General features: G+C 44.8%; 1 protein-coding gene across 6 annotated transcripts in view; it reads left to right on the plus strand.

The window, feature by feature from the left end:
* LOC119936403 (phosphofructokinase, platelet) overlaps nucleotides 1-18,515 on the plus strand; it is a 73,135-nt gene that overhangs the window by 20,021 nt on the left and 34,599 nt on the right. For all 6 annotated transcript variants that reach the window (XM_038755994.1, XM_038755990.1, XM_038755993.1 and 3 more), the window contains exons 3-7: nucleotides 9,724-9,801; nucleotides 13,827-14,016; nucleotides 15,490-15,655; nucleotides 17,571-17,615; nucleotides 17,722-17,830. In XM_038755994.1, coding sequence (XP_038611922.1) covers nucleotides 9,724-9,801; nucleotides 13,827-14,016; nucleotides 15,490-15,655; nucleotides 17,571-17,615; nucleotides 17,722-17,830 — 588 coding nt within the window. The remainder of the gene's footprint in view (nucleotides 1-9,723; nucleotides 9,802-13,826; nucleotides 14,017-15,489; nucleotides 15,656-17,570; nucleotides 17,616-17,721; nucleotides 17,831-18,515) is intronic.

The following is an 18,515-nucleotide window of genomic DNA, read 5'->3' on the forward strand; positions in this document are numbered from 1 at the left end:
TGCATATTCATTCTAGAAAACTCAAACAGTTGAATGGGTCTTCTTTTTTTTTAATTTAAAATGATTTCAACAGAATGATAGGCTTCAAAAACAGTAATAGCTATATTCATTTTTTTCTAGTGCTAGTGTTATCAGATCACAGTGACCTATTGCTTTAACAGCATTTGTGTAAATACACTGCTGTTTCTTTCCTCTCTGTGCTTGTGTCAAAAAATGTTGCTTATATTCTTAGGGGACAGCCTAACCCTTGTCACTGTTCATTGTTTGAGAACTTAAAAACTCATAATTCCCATTCCTCAAAGTGTGATTTTTGTGATCAGCGGCAGGAGCAGATCACCCCCCTGGCTGGGGCCTGGAGCTTATCGTTTGGGGAGGTCTCCACATGGTGCAGGACCTCTTCATGTCATTAAGTAATCACTTCCCCCCTTCAAAGTCCTGCTGAAGGCTCACCTCCTCCAAGAGGTCTTCCCAGACTAAGCCCCCCTTTTCCTCGGCTCCCCCTCTCTTCCACATCTCCTCGACTCACTCCCTTTACTACCTCCGTCCCCGTCCCACAGCACCTGTGTATATATGTACCGATATATAATTCTCTTTATTTATATTAATGTCTGTTTACTTGTTTTGATGTGTCTATATCTATAATTGTATATACTGATGCCTGTTTGATGTCTGTCTCCCCGCTTCTAGATTGCAAGCCCTGTGTGGACAGGGATTGTCTCTCTATTGCTGAATTGTGCTTTCAAGCACGTAGTGCAGTGCTCTGCACACAGTAAGTGCTCAATAAATATGATCAAATTGAATGAAGCAATCGATCAGTCAGACTGTGCACTGAGCACCGTACTAAGCGCTTGGGAGAGTACAATATAAAAGAGTTGGTAGACACGTTCCCTTGCCCACAAAGTGCTTACTGTTCAGAGGGGAAGACAGACATTAATATAAATAAATTACAGATATGTACCAAAGTGCTATGGGGCAGAGGGAGGGGTGAATAAAATGTACAAATCCAAGAGCAAAGGCAGCAGAGAAGGGAGTGAGAGAAGAGGAAATGAGGATCTAGCCACAGAAGGCCTCTTGGAGGATATATCTTCCGTAAGGCTTTGGAAGGTGGGGAGAGTGATTGTCAGATATGAAGAGGGATGATATTGTTGGGCAGCAATAGGGGGGAGGGAGAGAGAGAAAGAAAGAGAGAGTGAGTGATGGCCCACACCCAAATCTCCAGTAGCTCTTCCCCTGTCCCCCCAATATTATATTGGGATTGGAGATAGGAAGGTGCTTCCCCTATGTAAACCTCAGTTCCTCTTGGTGCTCCCCAGGCCTTGCTGCTTCTCCCCAACTCTATATTGCAAAGCAAAAATGACCCTTCTCTTTCCCTACTCTACCCTCCCGTCACTGCAGTCGCAATGTTTTTCCGTTCTTCACTACGCTTCGTCACGGAGCAAAAGCCGGAAGACCAGAGTGGGTGGGAAGAACATTTCTGGAGGCCTTTGCAAGGTCTGACAAGGACGACATGGTTATCAGGAAGTCAGCTGAAAGCTCTGGTTCAGACCTGAAAGTCCAGAAGGCTGTTTAAATCAGAGTTGCTGGCTTAGGGAAAGGGAAAAAATACAGAAACCCAGGTTGGAACGAATGTTATTAGCTTCTCCACAGCCGTTTGGAGGCCAGGGCTCGGTGTGAGAGTGTGGATCCAGTCTACCGGGTGGTTTGTTGTAAGTGGTGGTGAGGAAGGCTAGGGCTGTTGCCTGACTCGCTGGTATAAACCCTGCGCAAGCAGCCTGTCCTTGAGCCCCCCCCAACGTCCCCCACCAGTCCCCCCAGCTGAATTTGATTGTTAAACTGTGATATCAGAAGGTGGAGAAGGGTCATAAGTATCACTTGAAACCTGGAGCCCTGTATTCTTTCCCAGCAAATGTGCGACGTGCATTTGAGTACTATGAGCATGTTATACTATGGAAAAGCAGCGTGGCTTAGTGGATAAAGTACTGGTGGGAGTCAGGCAAGCCATGTGTCTGCTATGTGACCTTGGATCAACCACCTTTACAGGTCTCAGTTCCCTCATGTGTAAAAAAAGGGATTAAGAGTGTGAGTCCTATGTGGGACAGTGACTGTATCCAACCTGATTAACTTGTATCTACCCCAGCGCTTATGTGCCTGACACATACTAAGCATTTAACAAGTATTATTATTATTATTATTCAGCTGTCCTTGAAGCAGGTTCTCCTGACGTTTTCGATGAAGACCTCTGCACTTAGGAATAATCAGCTTTGTTCCTAACAGGAAGGAGATGGGAAACATACCATTTCAGCTTGGGTTTGATGTGGTAGACAGCTAGACAGTGGTACCAGGCAACTCTGAAGTGTCTAAAGTAGATAGATCACAGCAAATTGTATACAAATTTTATCAGCAACCATGTCTTTGGAAGAAGTGGTTTTACATCAAAAAAAAAAAATAGATCTGGTTGATTGGCATTCGACCAAGAGTTTTGTCATAGTCTAAAATGATCCAGTGCGATCTGATTTTCGGAAAAGGATTCTTCAACCAAGAGGAATAAAAATAGAGCACAATGTACGTAGTAATTTTAAAAGAGAAAAGAACCCTCTAAGTCGCTCAAGTGTATGCCTGGTATCTAAAAGTTGTCCTGAAAGGAACAACTTACCCGAGGGAGCCTCTAGGTCCAAATTGAACCGACGTTTAACAGGAACCCGAAATAAAGGGTGAGTTGACCTGGCAGCACTCTAATGTGCATGGGGATGTTTGTCAAATTCAAAAGTGACACGCCTCATGGTGATCTTATTCAAGCAAGTGGTTGCCACTAAAAGACCCATCTGCTACTGAAACTCATATCGTACTTCTCCATAAAAGGAGGCTCTCTTTCCTCTCTGAGGTGTTTGCCACTGGTAGCGTCTGGTGCTGCTCGCTAATTTGTCTCTTGGTTTATTCTGGTATATCTTCAAGAAGGGCAACTCCTCTTTTGACTGTCACATGCCAGGGTGGTCCGTGTGCCACAGTTGTCTCCGTGCCGTCTGCTGCTGCACCATGCCGTTTAACATTTGCTTCGCCCTGTCTTTCAGTTGTTTGTTCAGTCTTTGCTCTTTGGGTAGGCCCCATTTCTGTCCCCAGTGTGACACATGTTAGATATCCTGTTACCATCCATTGCTGAAGACGAACTGACTGCATTTCAGGACTGTATTGTGATGATCTTGGCTGGCGGTTTGATGTTGGGGGTGGCTAAGGAGGGTTGCTGATAGTAGCAGCACCCCCAGAACGAGGGCTAGAGGGAAAGGAGAGCTCCCACCCTATGTTGCAGGTAGATGCAGGTGGTGGATTTATACACATATATGTTAGAGAAGCAGCATGGCTCAGTGGAAAGAGCACGGGCTTTGGAGCCAGAAGTCATAGGTTTAAATCCTGGCTCTGCCAATTGTCATCTGTGTGACTTTGGGCAAGTCACTTAACTTCTCTGTGCCTCAGTTTCCTCATCTGTAAAATGGGGATTGACTGTGAGCCCACTGTGGGACAACCTGTTCACATTGTAACCTCCCCAGTGCTTAGAATGGTCCTTTGCACGTAGTAAGCGCTTAATAAACGCTATCATTATTATTGTTATTGTTATTTTGCAGCTGCCGTAACTGCCATGTTGCCCTGAGCCTGGAACCACAGAGAGAAGTCCAGGGAGTCGTGTAACGGGGGGAATGCTTGTCCCAGGGATTGATATTTCAGTGCTTCCTGTAATACTTGATTATGGTATTTGTGAAGCGCTTACTATGTGCCGAGCATGGTACTAAGCTCCAGGGTTGATAAAATATAGGCAGATCAGACATGGTTCCCGAGCCACTTAGGGCTCACAGTCTAAGAGGAAGGGGGAGCAGGTATTTTATCTCTATTTTGCAGATGAGGTAACTGAGGCACAGAGAAGTCATGTGACTTGTCCAAGGTCACACAGTAGGTGAGGGTGGAGACAGGATTAGAAACAAAGTCCTCTGTCTCCCAGACCTGTGCTCTTTCCACTAGGAACACTGCTTCTCACTACTACGCCCTCACCCCATATCTCCTCACCGTGAGCCCCCGAACAAATCCCCATTGGCTCGTCAAGGGTAGCTCATTCATTCATTCAATCGTATTTATTGAGCGCTTACTGTGTGCAGAGCCCCGTACTAAGCACTTGGGAAGTACAAGTCGGCAACATATAGATACAGTCCCTACCCAACGACGGGCTCACAGTCTAGAAGCTCCTTCTCCGTTTTTCACAGCCTATCCCAGAAATCTTGCACAATGGAAGATGCTAGTTATAGAGAACATAGGTAAGGAGAAACTCAGTAATCAAGCCGTCGTATTTATTGAGCACTTTGTGCAGGGCACTGTACTAAGCACGGGAGAAAATGCAGTGTAACAGAGTTGTTAGACATGTTCCCTGCCCACAACAAGCTTACAGTCACTTAGGTGTAGAGCATCTTTCTTCTTACAAGGGCAGAAAAACATTTCCTTAAATCAGCTCGTTTACGATCATGTTAAACTGTGAAATACAGGTTGGCATTAGTCCAGTTTTTCAGAAGCAGCAGCTAAGGCACAGAGCTTCCTATCTTGGTCTAGGCTCCAGTTGCTCTAATCACTACTATAACTCTTCTTCCCTGTTTTTCACCCTTCCCAAGTCTACAGAATCTCGGTACCCTGTGCCCCATGTGGAAACAGATTGTGTCTGATCTTTGTTTTTTTGTGATTTTTGTTAAGTGCTTACTATGTGTCAAGCTTTGTTCTAAGCTCTGGGGTAAATAGAAGTTAATCAGGCTGGATACCGTCCCTGTTCCGCATGGGGCCAGCAGTCTAAATAGGAGGGAGAACAGGTAATGAATCCCCATTTTGCACTTGAGGAAACTGAGGTACAGAGAAGTTAATTGACTTGCCCAAGGTCATATACCAGGTAAGTGGTGGAGTATGGATTAGAACCCAGATCCCCTGGCTTCCCAGCCCTAGTTTTATCCGCTAACCACTCTGTTTCTGATTGTATTGTTTCTACCCAGAACTCAGTGCAGGGCTTGGGATATAGTAAGCACTCAACACATACCAGAATTTATTATTGTTGTTGTAATTACAAAACAATGAAACTGAGGTTGGCTATTTTTTGTTTTGATGTTTCTTTCACTTTTATCTACAATATTGTGAAGAATTTGTCAGACGCAAAACGACATACCTACCTTGCCGTGTGAAGGAGAGCAGGGTGAGCGATCTTGCAAGTTAGCCAAGACAGGTTAACAACAGAGAAGCTAAAGCGAAGGCGGTTGCCTGTGTCTTAAAGAGTATAAAGTTTAGAGTTGGTTGAACTAAGGATGAGCCTTGAACAAAAGGGAGATACAGCTGTCTGAACTTGCTGTAGCTAGGAAAAAGAAACCCGTGAGGATAGGTGAGATTTTTAGATCAGAAATGAGGGCCAATCCATACACAGGTGGTGAAGTGTTTTTATTTGGGGTGTGAGGTAATCCTGGTAGTGTCCTCGGTTGTGTCCACAAAGAATTGTGGATTTAAACTGCATCTGTTTAGCGTTCTGCTTAGTAGTATCAAGAAATGAACAATGAAATAATAATATAATCTAACCTTGGCTTCACCGACTCTGTCCTCTCCTGGTTCTCCTCCTATCTCTGGCTGCTAATTCCCAGTCTCTTTTGCAGATTCCTCCACTGCCGCCCACCCTCCAACTGAGGAAGTCCCTCAAGGCTCAACCGTGGATCCGTTTCTATTCTTCTATTCTATTTCCACCCAAACCCTGGCCTCCCCCGACTTTCCCGTCACCGTATTTGGGTCCGCCACCACCGATCCTCCCTGGCTCACAAGCCAGTAACCATGGCATTTTCCATGACTCATCCAACCCACATATTCATTCCGTCTCTAAATCCTGTCGGCTCTACCGCCTCAATTTTGCCCAAATCCATTCTCTCTCCAACCAGACTGCTACCATGTTAATCTAAGCGTTTATCCTAGCCTACCTTGATCACTGCATCAGCCTCCTTGCTGACCTCCCTGCATCCTGTCTCTCCCCGCTCCAGGCAATACTTCACTCTGCTGCCCGGATCTTTTTTTTTAAAAAAAAACACATCAGTCCACATCTCCCGCACTCCTGAAGACTCTCCAGTAGTTGCCCTTCAAACTTGGCTTCAAACAGGAACTCCTTACCATTGGTTTTAAAGCACTCAAACAGCTTGGTCCCTCCTATCTTAGCTGCCTTCTGCTACAGCTCAGCCTGTTTCACTTTGTTTTACTACAAACTGTTTTACTGCTGCTTTACTACAGCTCACTTTGTTTTGCTAACAACCTACTCACTATGCATCAGTTTTAACAATCTCACCACTGACCCCTTAGCACATCCTCCCTCTGAACTTGAACTCCCTCTCCCTCACATAGGACAGACCCTCTACTCTGCCCTTACCTCCTTCCCTTCCCCACAGCACCTGTATATATGTATATATGTTTGTACGTATTTATTACTCTATTTATTTATTTATTTTGCTTGTACATATTTATTCTACTTATTTTGTTAATTTGTTTTGATCTCTGTCTCCCCCTTCTAGACTGTGAGCCCACTGTTGGGTAGGGACCATCTCTATATGGTGCCAACTTGTACTTCCCAAGCACTTAGTTCAGTACTCTGCACACAGTAAGCTCTCAATAAATACGATTGATTGATTGATTGATCTCCTCCAAGAGGCCTTCCCGACTAAGCCCTGGTTTCCCGTACTTCCTGTCTAATCTGTATCATTCTTGCACTTGGATCTGTAGCCTTTAAGCGCTTTATATCCTCCCCAGCACGTAAGGGCAAATCTGTAAATTTTTTAATGTCGTTCTTCCCTTCTAGACTGTAAGTTCCTTGTGGGTAGGGAATGTGTCTACCAACTCTGTTCCTTGTGGGCAGGGAAGGTGTCTACCAGCTCTGTATTGTACTCTCTCAAGTGCTCAGAACAGTGCTCTGCACACAGTAAGTGCTCAATAAATACCACTGATTGATAGAGCAGGACCCTACCCTAGTGGATTGAGAATATTTAGGGACTCCGGCCTCATGTGGGTATATTTGTGTTTGTCTTCCCTCCCATTGTATGGGAGTTCCTCAGGATCACAGACTGCTTTTTGAAGGGACTTGCCTTTGTACTCCTCACAATGCCTCATACAGTGCTCTTGACACAGTAGGCATTCAGTAAAACTGTTGACTGGCTGGCAGTTATTTGAACTGACTGTCTTCTTTGTTCTCACTTCTCTTTTAGGAAAACAAAGACCTAGAAAAGACAAGTCAATTAAAGGCAGTTTCCTAGGAACTTAGAGGAGGCACTCAAATTAGACTTCTTAAACAAACCCTTGTATCCCCACAGGAAAGGGTGAGACCCAGAAATCTCTCTTACCACTCAAGTCATCCCAGTAGCCCCACCTTGCAAAATGTTAGGAAACTGTTCATTCATTCATTCAGTCGTATTTATTGAGCGCCTGCTGTGTGCAGAGCACTGTACTAAGCACTTGGGAAGTACAAATGGGCACGGTCCCTACCCAACCAGAGGCTGTTGGTTTTGGAGGGATTCTGTCAAAGGAACCTGAGTCAGTCTCTTCCACACAATTATTACTCTATTTTACTTGTACATATTTACTATTCTGTTTATTTTATTTTGTTAATATGTTTTGTTTTTCTTTTTCTGTCTCCCCCTTCTAGACTGTGAGCCCACTGTTGGGTAGGGGACGTCTCTAGATGTTGCCGACTTGTACTTCCCAAGCGCTTAGTCCAGTGCTCTGCGCACAGTAAGCGCTCAATAGATACGATTGAATGAATGAATGACCTGACCAGAGGTGTCAAGGGGGCCACAGTGGCTACTTTCACAGGATCAGGATGACTTAGGATCAGGATATCGATGGCTTTCTCTGGAATCCATCTCTATACCATTCATTCCACTCAGTCATATTTATTGAATCCTCACTGTGTGCGGAGAGTACAATATAGGCCATCTAGATGAGTGATACGGGGACTAGTTGAACACAAAATGCTTTTTCTAAGGGAAAGGTTTCCGCTTCAACCTAAATCTCCAAGTCTAATGACCATATTCAATCATTCATTCATTCAATTGTATTTGTTGAGCGCTTACTGTGTGCAAAGCACTGTACTAAGCGCTTGGAAAGGACAATTCAGCAACATATAGAGGCAGTCCCTACCCAACAACGGGCTCACAGTCTAGAAATTAAAGTGCATGCTCTTGGCACTTAAACCTTCTACTCAAACGTGATTTCCCTGGAGGCTCGGCATTCCTAGCTTTTTGGGGGGATGTGTGTGTGTGGGATTTGTTGCCGACAAATAGGGAGGTTGAGTCTGCTGACAGGGTCACCCCCCAGCACCAGCCCTTCCTGAGACCACCTATGTTATCTGGTCATTATGCTAGACCCTATTTAAAGGGTCCCCGCAACCATCGTGGCTCAGTGGAAAGAGCCCGAGCTTGGGAGTCAGGGGACGTGGGTTCTAATCCCGGCCCCGCCACTTGTCAGCTGTGTGACCTTGGTCAAGTCACTATATGCTGGCATCTTGAGAGAATGGAGATGAGATTTGTCATAAGCTTAATTTTTAGAGGCTGTATTAAATAAAAACCCCAAACTGGATATTTGTCTGGCCAAAAGCCCGTGGTTCTGAAAGAAACAGTGTATTTGAAAGAGAAGATTGAGTTTTAGTTATTAGTGCTCTTTAAATGCAGTAAGATTTGGCCCAAGGAGATTATGAGGTTTTTAAATATTCAGGATACCCTACGAGTATGACCAAAGAACATTCGGTAGCTTCCTTTAGTAGAAAAGTAAAAGGGAAATAGACATCTTCACCAAGCCTTTTCCAGTAGTAGTAGGAGAAAAATAAATCATATTTGAGAAGCAGCGTGGCTCAGTGGAAAGAGCCCAGGATTTGGAGTCGGAGGTCATGGGTTCAAATCCCGACTCCGCCAATTGTCAGCTGTGTGACTTTGGGCAAGTCACTTCACTTCTCTGGGCCTGAGGTACCTCATTTGTAAATGGGGATTAAGACTGTGAGCCCCCCGTGGGACAACCTGATCACCTTGTAACCTCCACAGCGCTTAGAACAGTGCTTTGCACATAGTAAGCGCTTAATAAATGCCATAATTATTATTATTATTATTTGAGTACACTAGGGAAATCAGTTTGACTTAGTGGAAAGAGCAAGGGCCTGGGTGTCAGAAGACTTGAGTTCTATTCCCAGTTTTGCTACTTATCTTTTGGGTGACCTTGGGAAAGTCACTTAACTTCTCTGGACCTCAGGTAAAACGGATTAAATTGATTGGGGATTAAAACTGAGCCCTGTGTGGGATATGGACTTTGTCCAACTTGATTGTCTCATATCTACCCCAGTGAGTAGTACAGTGCCTGGCACATAGTAAGCGCTTAACAGATACCATTTAAGAAGAGAAAGTTGCAATAATCCACCCTTCAGTCTTACCCCAGAAACACACATAATTTTTTTTTTAAAAAACGTGTTGTATGACAACTCAAGACCACAAAAATGGCTTCTGAAAATAGGGTACTTTATCACTTTCAAAATCCTAATTTGTGGTATTGTTCCCTAGTTTTGGACTCAGTTCCATGCACCTATAAAAGGTTTTTGAGATCCCACCACCCCCTTCCCAGTCTTTAAATGTTGCATAATTTAAACATTCATCAATGTAAAAAGATTTCTAAGATTTTATGATATTTTTTTCCCCCCAACAGGGTTATCAAGGTATGGTCGATGGGGGAGACAACATTGTTGAAGTTTCATGGGAAAGTGTCTCAAGCATTCTCCAAGTGGTATGTACTCAGATATTTTGTGTTATGATTTTGCTTATTGATCACCACAGGGAACCCGGATAATTAGAGTCTCAATTCACTCTGGCTTTAATTATCCAGAAATTACTTTGGTCTGAAATATTTGGATAATGAAGACCAAAGTGCATTTTTGGGCCTTCATTAACCAGACGATTTACATCTGCTAAACTACTAACCTGTGTTTGTCTTTGCATAAACCTCCTCGATATGACACTTCAGATAATTCTTTTAAAAGTTTTTTTCTTGCCTCTTCAATATTTAAAGAAAATGAAAATGCCACTGAATGTTTTGAATGTGACCCACAGAATGTTATCCTTCCTTTTAAAAGAACTCTCAAAAATACTTAGAAAAAAGTAGTTAAAAGAATGTGGCTTAAAATTATCTTAGCTGCCAAGAAGCTAATTTAGAGCATTTTTTTTAAAACACTTAATCCAGTTCTGTCCTTATTGTGGCTTTTTGAAGCTTAAAGGAGGCTGGCTCAAGACAAATGAAACACTGCTTATTATAATGTGGTGAGCATATAGAATTTATTAGGACAGGAAGGAGAGCAGGCAGGAAACGTGAGTTAGAGTTTGGAAAAACTCATGCCGAAGAGGTCCATCAGAGGGAATAAGGAATGTTAGAGGAAACAGTTTGGGATGTTAGGTGGTATATCCCCAAGAAGATGGCCCATGTGGTTCTCCCCCGTCATTCCAAGCATTGTCTCATATCTAACCCTTCCTACTTCCTTATGTTGCCTCTACTGTTCACCGTTGTTTCCATCGTGGCTGATGAATCCGAAGGCTTCTTTAGTTTCCATTGAAACGGGATCTCCGGTTGCATAGTTCTCTCTTCTTTCTCCTCTCCGTCCATCCCTTGAGAACATTATTTCTTGGCACCGAATCGAGAAATCCATGGGAATGGTTTAGAACAGGAAATTCCGGGGCCAGTAGACTTCTTTAATGGTGATACAAAACCACTCCATGACCACATTCAGATTTCAGTTGGTTCTACCTGCACTTATAACTAAGAGACGGGACTCCCAGCTTCAAGGAATAAAGATGATCAATGGGAGCTAAGAGAACCACCGTAAAGAGCAAATTGTTTTAAATCTGGCACACCTTGAGAGCCCCTGGAAAATCTTAAGAGGCTGGCCGGGCTAGATGCAAACCTGTTACTTGGATGGCTTAATTTTCTGGAGAACTGCCAAGGAGATTGTCTTTTCTAAATCTTTACCACGGGGTATGAAGCTTTGCAGAAATGTTACAGTTGGGCCAACCCCTAGGGGAAATGTGAGGACACTACCTTATTCACAGAGGAGAGAAGAATTATCCATTTAGTTTGAGTTGGATTGACTTTCTAAATCAACTTCGGATAACCAGATTGGCCAACAGTGTCAATTAAGTTTACTGGAGAGTTTCAAAATCTTTTACTTTGTGCTTTGCAGATTGTCTTAACGTTTGGCTATTTTGGAAAACCTAATGTTCTTTAAGAGAGAAAATAGAAATATAAAATATTGTCAGTTTTTTAGGTCTTATTGCTCCTTATGCGTTACATATTCCAAGCGCTTAGTACAGTGCTCTGCACACAGCAGCTCAGTAAATACGATTGAATGAATATTTACATTACTGTATTTTTTCCTCAATTCCATCTCTTATCCCCTTTTGTGCTTTTGAAGAAGGTTCAGAATATATGTTTTTATTCCTCAACCCTCTGATCCTGTCCAAGTCTACTCCAGGGACTAGTCGTAGGCACCTTTTTGCATTTCAGTAGAAGCATCTTTGCGAGATAAACTCGATGGTCAGAGTCACGGGCAGGAACCTAGTGTGCTTGGGTTGTATTATCACAACTGTTTCTGCGTTCAACCCAGGAATTCCAATCTTAGTGATAGCCTCACTCACACAGTCCTCAGTCTTGTGGAACCTCTGGGCTGAGCCCAGCCTGGGCTAGTAGTAGGAGAAGTAGTGGGAGTGATGTCGTCAGCCCTGACTGAGAGCTTGGATTCATTTTTCCCAGATTAATTTGCCTGTTGCTTATCAGGGAGATGTAGGCTCGTCAAGTAACTCCATTCTGCAATATCTTATCAAATTTAGGGAATAGAGTTTTGAAATTCAGCTAAATGCCCTGTACTTTGCATTCCGTGTTTACCTTTGTTCTGCAAAATCAAATCTATTTGATGATCATTTTATTACTATTACCAGAAAAGGAAAATCCTTAATCCAGCAGTGATTTGCTGCTCTTGTTGACCGTCATTAAAGTTTCATATGTCACTGTGTTCTTTGACACGTAGGAATGGTCATCTCGGACTTGCCTACTTGACACCCCCAGATCATCTAGATGTTGGTTACGTAGTCATTCTAATGTGTTTTAAAATCGGGAAGGAAGAAAAAAATAAAATACAGCTTTGAAAACATTGCTTTGAGAGGGTATTTAGGTATGTCCACAGGAAGGCTAATTCAGAAAAGAACTGCTCCTCACTGTTTTCTTCATAATCTGTCATCGGCATCCCGGTGGGGGGAAAACACCCCAAAACTGAACAAAGTATTCATACAGCTCTGTGTTTTCTCTGCTGCTGATGGTCAAACTCCAGGCCTGCCCGAATGGGCCCTGTGTATGAAACAGTGGTGTCGTGGTGTCCCTGTTTGGAAGCTTGACTTCTCTCTTTCCAGCACCTTTAACATAATTCACCCAGGGCTAAAGTGATCACATTTTCCCCAAGTCCAAAAGTGAGGTATCCCTTGAGGGATGGAAGCATGGAGAACAGAAGTAGAGGACAAGAGGAAAAAGTCAGGAAAGATGGACACACAGACTCAGAATCGTCGAATCTGAGACACCTATATGAAGTATTTCTGTACTAATGTCAGGACTGAAAACAAACGTTGCTTCTTGCCTCTCCGTTTTCTTTCCATATACAATACAATTGCAACACACCAGGTTTCTTCCTCTCTCTGTGCCTCTGTCTTTCTCTTCCTCCCACTCCACATCCAATTGTTTGCCTGTTTTTTATTTCCCAAGCTCCTACGTTGGTCATGACTCACCCTACAGGTGCTGGAATTGTTATAGAATGTGGAGGCAGGAGTTATGCCCAAGAATCTTGGACTGTCCCCTCCTGCTCTTTCTGTCCACACAACACACACCCATATCCAGCCTCCTCCACTTCAACCCACTCTCAGTATGTGTGTGTACACACACACACACACACACACACAAACACACTCTCTCTCTCTCTCTCTCTCTCTCTCTCTCTCTCTCTCTCTCTCTCTGTCTATTTCTCTCTCTCCCCCTCCTCCATCCCTCAGTGGGAAACCCAGGGTTACACAGCAAACACATATCTATCTTTAATCTCTCCGAGATCTCCTCATCTTGTTGGTTACTTACTCTGTCACTGCAGACAGCGAATGAATCCTTACTGCTAGTACAGCCCTGTGAGGACAGTCCCCAAATAAAGTATTTTCAGAATAGTAGAGCTGACTTTAAAAAATAATGTCGTGTCTCTCACTGAAACTGGTCAGTGATGGTCTGGCCATTTTACCTGCCATAGTGCAGACATTCCCGATCATTTGGGAATGTCTGTAGGCCTTGGATTCCTTGCAGCAAGGAACCCTTTCACATCTAAGCATTAATCATTGTCAGTGACATTTACTGAGCACAGTACTAAGTGCTTGGGAGCTAGTGGATTATACCTACTGTGTTCAGCAGTTCTAATACTTAGTACTCAGCACATAGTAAGCACTTGATAAATACCATCATTATTCAGTTGCTTCAACAGGAATTTTGTCACTGGTTCTGATGGCTGGCTGGGAGGGCTCTAAGCTTTGGGTCTAAGCAATTAGAAATATGTAGGAATCAATCAGTGGTATTGCACACTTACTATGTGCAGAGCATGTACTAAGCTCTAGGGAGAGTACAGTAAAAAAGAATTAGCAGACACGTTCATCATCCAAAACACGCTTACAGTCTAGAAGGATGCGTCTGTGTCCGTCTCTCCGTCTGTGAGGCAAATGACCAAAATGTTGTTTCCTTTCCAGGGAGGGACGGTGATTGGCAGTGCCCGTTGCCAAGAATTCCGGACCCGGGAAGGTCGCTTAAAGGCAGCTCTCAATTTGATTCAGCGTGGAATCACTAACCTGTGTGTCATTGGTGGCGATGGAAGCTTGACGGGCGCTAATCTCTTTCGGGAAGAATGGAGTGGACTGCTAGAAGAACTGGCACGAGAAGGTGTGATTCCCTCCCCCCCAGTACGGAAACACACACAAACTCACAGTCATACACACACTTCGAAGGTTTCTCTCAGCTTCCTCCCACTTTCCTCTGCCGCCTCCTGGAGAAAGTGTTTCCCAGCAACCCATCTAATCTGTACAACTCTTATGTTATGCTAAAGTGTCACGAAGAATGCCGTGGTTCAGGCTGTTGCGGAACCACAATGTAGACCCTCTCACTGGGTCATATTTGCACCTCTTTCCCCAAAAGACCCCCTGGATGGTAAAGGTGAATCTCCTGGGAGACTGATTGTGCGGGCTCAGCCAACTGCAAATGGGCGAAACCACAAACCAAATATCCAAGACTGTTATTTCCCCTCGCTGTGAATCTTCTATTCAAGTCTGTAAGGAAATCCTACTCCTAGCCAGTAGGATTAGTAGTGATGGTATTTTTTGAGCACTCTCGGAGGGCAGTGCACAGAAATGTAGGGGATGTAGAGTGAGAGAGAGCCGCAGCCTGGAGAGTCTGAGAACCTGGGTTCGAAACTAACTCCACCTCCTGTCTACTGGGTGACCTTGAGGAAGTCATTGAGCTTCTCTGGGCCTCCGTTCTCTCATTTGTAAAATGGGGATTCAGTACCTGTTTTCTCTCCCATTTAGACTGTGGGAAAGGAAGTGTGTCTGGCTCGATTATCTTGTACCTACATACCCCAGCACTCAGCACATTATTTAGCACATAGTAAGCACTGAACAAATACTATTATTATTGTTATTACTGATACTACTACTACTGTGTACTTGCAAATGTACAACAGAAGCACAAGACATGTTGTACTTTCCCATCCTCGCCCACTTGATTGTAGTGAGAGCCGAAACCAGGTTTGGAATATGAATGACGCGTGGTGACTGCTCTGTGAAGGGTAAAAAGCTGGATGGAAGCAGCTGACAGAGAGCTGTCCAGTTGGCCTGGAGAGACCGGAGGACAGCAGCCAGTGGAAACTTGGCCTGGCTCAAGACCGCATGGGCCGTCCTTCTTCCACCCCCTCTGAATCACAAAGCAGCCCTTTGGATCAACTGAATGGGGGCATTTGCGGGGCTTTCGCCAGTCATTTCTAGTCAAAATTTTTCTTCTCTGATGACCCCTTCTGAGAAGGGGACAGGCGGAGGAATCGGGAGTTGGAGAGGGATCGTACAAACCGTCTTAAGGTATCAGGTTTCCAGGTAAATGAACTCTGCCGACTCCCCTTCCACCTCTTTGAGCTTTCTTGCGGAAGCTCCGGCGTGGAAGTCCGCTTATTCTGTGCGGTCAGTCCTAACTTCCCTTAGCGTTCTTTCCCTTTTGTCCAGGAGACAGTTCTAAAAAGGGGAATTGGGGAGACAGAAAGATTCAGCTGGCAGTTTCTGATTTCTAAGGCCATCCTGTTTAACCTTATAATTGTGTGGAGGCAATCCCGTGTCGGTAACAAACCGTGCTATGGCTCTCTTGTGGTAGGCAAGATTGAAAAAGAGGCTGTGAAGAAGTACGCCTACTTAAACATCGTGGGGATGGTCGGCTCCATAGACAATGACTTCTGTGGCACCGACATGACGATCGGCACGGACTCTGCCTTGCACAGAATCATCGAAGTGGTGGATGCCATCATGACCACTGCCCAGAGGTAAAGGACCTTAGAGAAATGATTGTGATATCAGAGGTGTCCACTTTTCATTGTGCATGAGGAGACAAGAAGGGGACGAGGTTTTTAGGAGAAGCATCGTGGCTCAGTGAAAAGAGAACGGGCTTGGGAGCCAGAGGTCCCGAATCCGTCACTTGTCAGCTTTATGACTTTGGGCAAGTCACTTAACTTCTCTGGGCCTCAGTTACCTCATCTGTAAAATGGGGATTAAAACTGTGCCCCACATGGAACAACCTGATCACCTTGTATCCCCCTCCCAGCACTTAGAACAGTGCTTCGCACATAGTAAGCGCTTAACAAATGCCATCGTTATTATTATTCCAATCAATCAATCAATCAATCGTATTTATTGAGCGCTTACTATGTGCAGAGCACTGTACTAAGCGCTTGGGAAGTACAAATTGGCATCACATAGAGACAGTCCCTACCCAACAGTGGGCTCACAGTCTAAATGGGGGAGACAGAGAACAGAACCAAACATACCAACAAAATAAAATAAGTAGGATAGAAATGTACAAGTAAAATAAATAAATAAATAAGTAGAGTGATAAATATGTACAACCATATATACATATATACAGGTGCTGTGGGGAAGGGAAGGAGGTAAGACGGGGGGATGGAGAGGGGGACAAGGGGGAGAGGAAAGAAGGGGCTCAGTCTGGGAAGGCCTCCTGGAGGAGGTGAGCTCTCAGCAGGGCCTTGAAGGGAGGAAGAGAGGTAGCTTGGCGGATGGGCAGAGGGAGGGCATTCCAGGCCTGGGGGATGACGTGGGCCGGAGGTCGATGGCGGGACAGGCGAGAGCGAGGTACGGTGAGGAGATCAGCGGTGGAGGAGCGGAGGGTGCGGGCTGGGCAGTAGAAGGAGAGAAGGGAGGTGAGGTAGGAGGGGGCGAGGCGATGGAGAGCCTTGAAGCCCAGGGTGAGGAGTTTCTGCCTGATGCGCAGATTGATCGGTAGCCATTGGAGGTTTTTGAGGAGGGGAGTAATATGTCCAGAGCGTTTCTGGACAAAGATAATCCGGGCAGCAGCATGAAGTATGGATTGAAGTGGAGAGAGACACGAGGATGGGAGATCAGAGAGAAGGCTAGTGCAGTAGTCCAGACGGGATAGGATGAGAGCTTGAATGAGCAGGGTAGCGGTTTGGATGGAGAGGAAAGGGCGGATCTTGGCAATGTTGCGGAGCTGAGACCGGCAGGTTTTGGTGACGGCTTGGATGTGAGGGGTGAATGAGAGAGCGGAGTCGAGGATGACACCAAGGTTGCGGGCTTGTGAGACGGGAAGGATGGTAGTGCCGTCAACAGAGATGGGAAAGTCAGGGAGAGGACAAGGTTTGGGAGGGAAGACAAGGAGCTAAGTCTTCGACATGTTGAGCTTTAGGTGGCGGGCTGACATCCAGATGGAGATGTCCTGAAGGCAGGAGGAGATGCGAGCCTGGAGGGAGGGGGAGAGAGCAGGGGCAGAGATGTAGATCCAGTTCCTCCACTTGCCTGCTGTGTGACCTTGGGCAAGTCTCTTAACTTCTCATTGCTTCAGTTTCCTCCTTTGTAAAATGGTATTAAAATGCTGTTCTCCCTCCGACTGGGCCAGTCTTATTTTATGTCTACCCTGGGGGGCTTTGAACAGCACTTGGCATGTAGTAAGCACTTAATAAGTAATGTTGTTATTAATATTATTATTTAAGGCAGAAGGCTGAGGATTGGGTGAGGACAGGCTTCAAAGAGCTTATAGGTTAGGAAGCCACCATTTGGAGTATTTTCACGCCTGACTGTAAACTCTCACGTCTGGCCCGAGTCCAGTCCAGAAGACTGTTGGGGGCTCGGCCCAGTGGAGTGGGCATTTATAGGAGTTGAACAAGTTTCAGAGTTCTTGCTTCCTATAGACTCTTTTCTGTGTTCCAGCCATCAGAGGACCTTTGTGTTAGAAGTGATGGGAAGACACTGTGGGTATGTATTTACTTTTTTCATTGGCTTCCAATGTGATTCCTTTCAAGCTATCTGGTGGTATTTGTGTTTTGTTGCCCTGCTTGATCTGCCTTCGTGCCTTCAATAGATATCTGGCCCTCGTCAGTGCCTTGGCTTGCGGCGCCGATTGGGTGTTCATTCCTGAATACCCCCCAGAAGAAGGGTGGGAAGAACAGATGTGCAGTAAGCTTTCAGAGGTGAGTCGTCATGTCTGTTCCACTGTGCTGTGACTTGGTTTCCTCACCTGCTGGTGCACAAAGTGATGAAATGGGGACCCCCCAAAAAATGCCAGGCCACCAAGTAGAATCAATAGCCGGTTTGCAGTCATTTGCCTTTTGATGCAGTGCTAGGATAATAGGTGTCAAATGCAAACCAGCGTGATCCTCCAGAGCATTGATGTATCCCTGATCGAACATAGCCAGGCGCGTGTGACTTCTGTTAGCTTAATTCACCTCTCAGACTCTCATAACTAGAGTAATAGTCTCTGCCTCTCTCAAGTGATGATGGATAGTAGAAGAGTAACCACAGATTGCTTATAAGTAGGTACACCTTTGTTGGGTGAGGTGAGGAAAAAAATCACCCGTTGTGTAATAATTGCCACCAGTTACCAGACCATGGAAAGATGAAAAGATCAGGGAATCTGGGCACCATCACACAGCTGTTCAGAGTTTAGCTACAACATTACTGAGGGGTTTTCCCTGGGCACTAAAGGGAATGCCAGCGAGCCCCATATAGGACGGGTACTGGGTTCGATCTCATTATCTTGTATTAACTCCAGTACTTAATGGTTTTTATGAGATGCTGATATTATTGATTATAATTGGTACATCTCTTGCTAGAAGGAGTCCCATGCTTTCCATTTGAATGCTTTTCTCTTTGGAG

Source organism: Tachyglossus aculeatus, chromosome 13 (genome assembly GCF_015852505.1).
Source record: "Tachyglossus aculeatus isolate mTacAcu1 chromosome 13, mTacAcu1.pri, whole genome shotgun sequence".
NCBI lineage: Eukaryota > Metazoa > Chordata > Mammalia > Monotremata > Tachyglossidae > Tachyglossus > Tachyglossus aculeatus.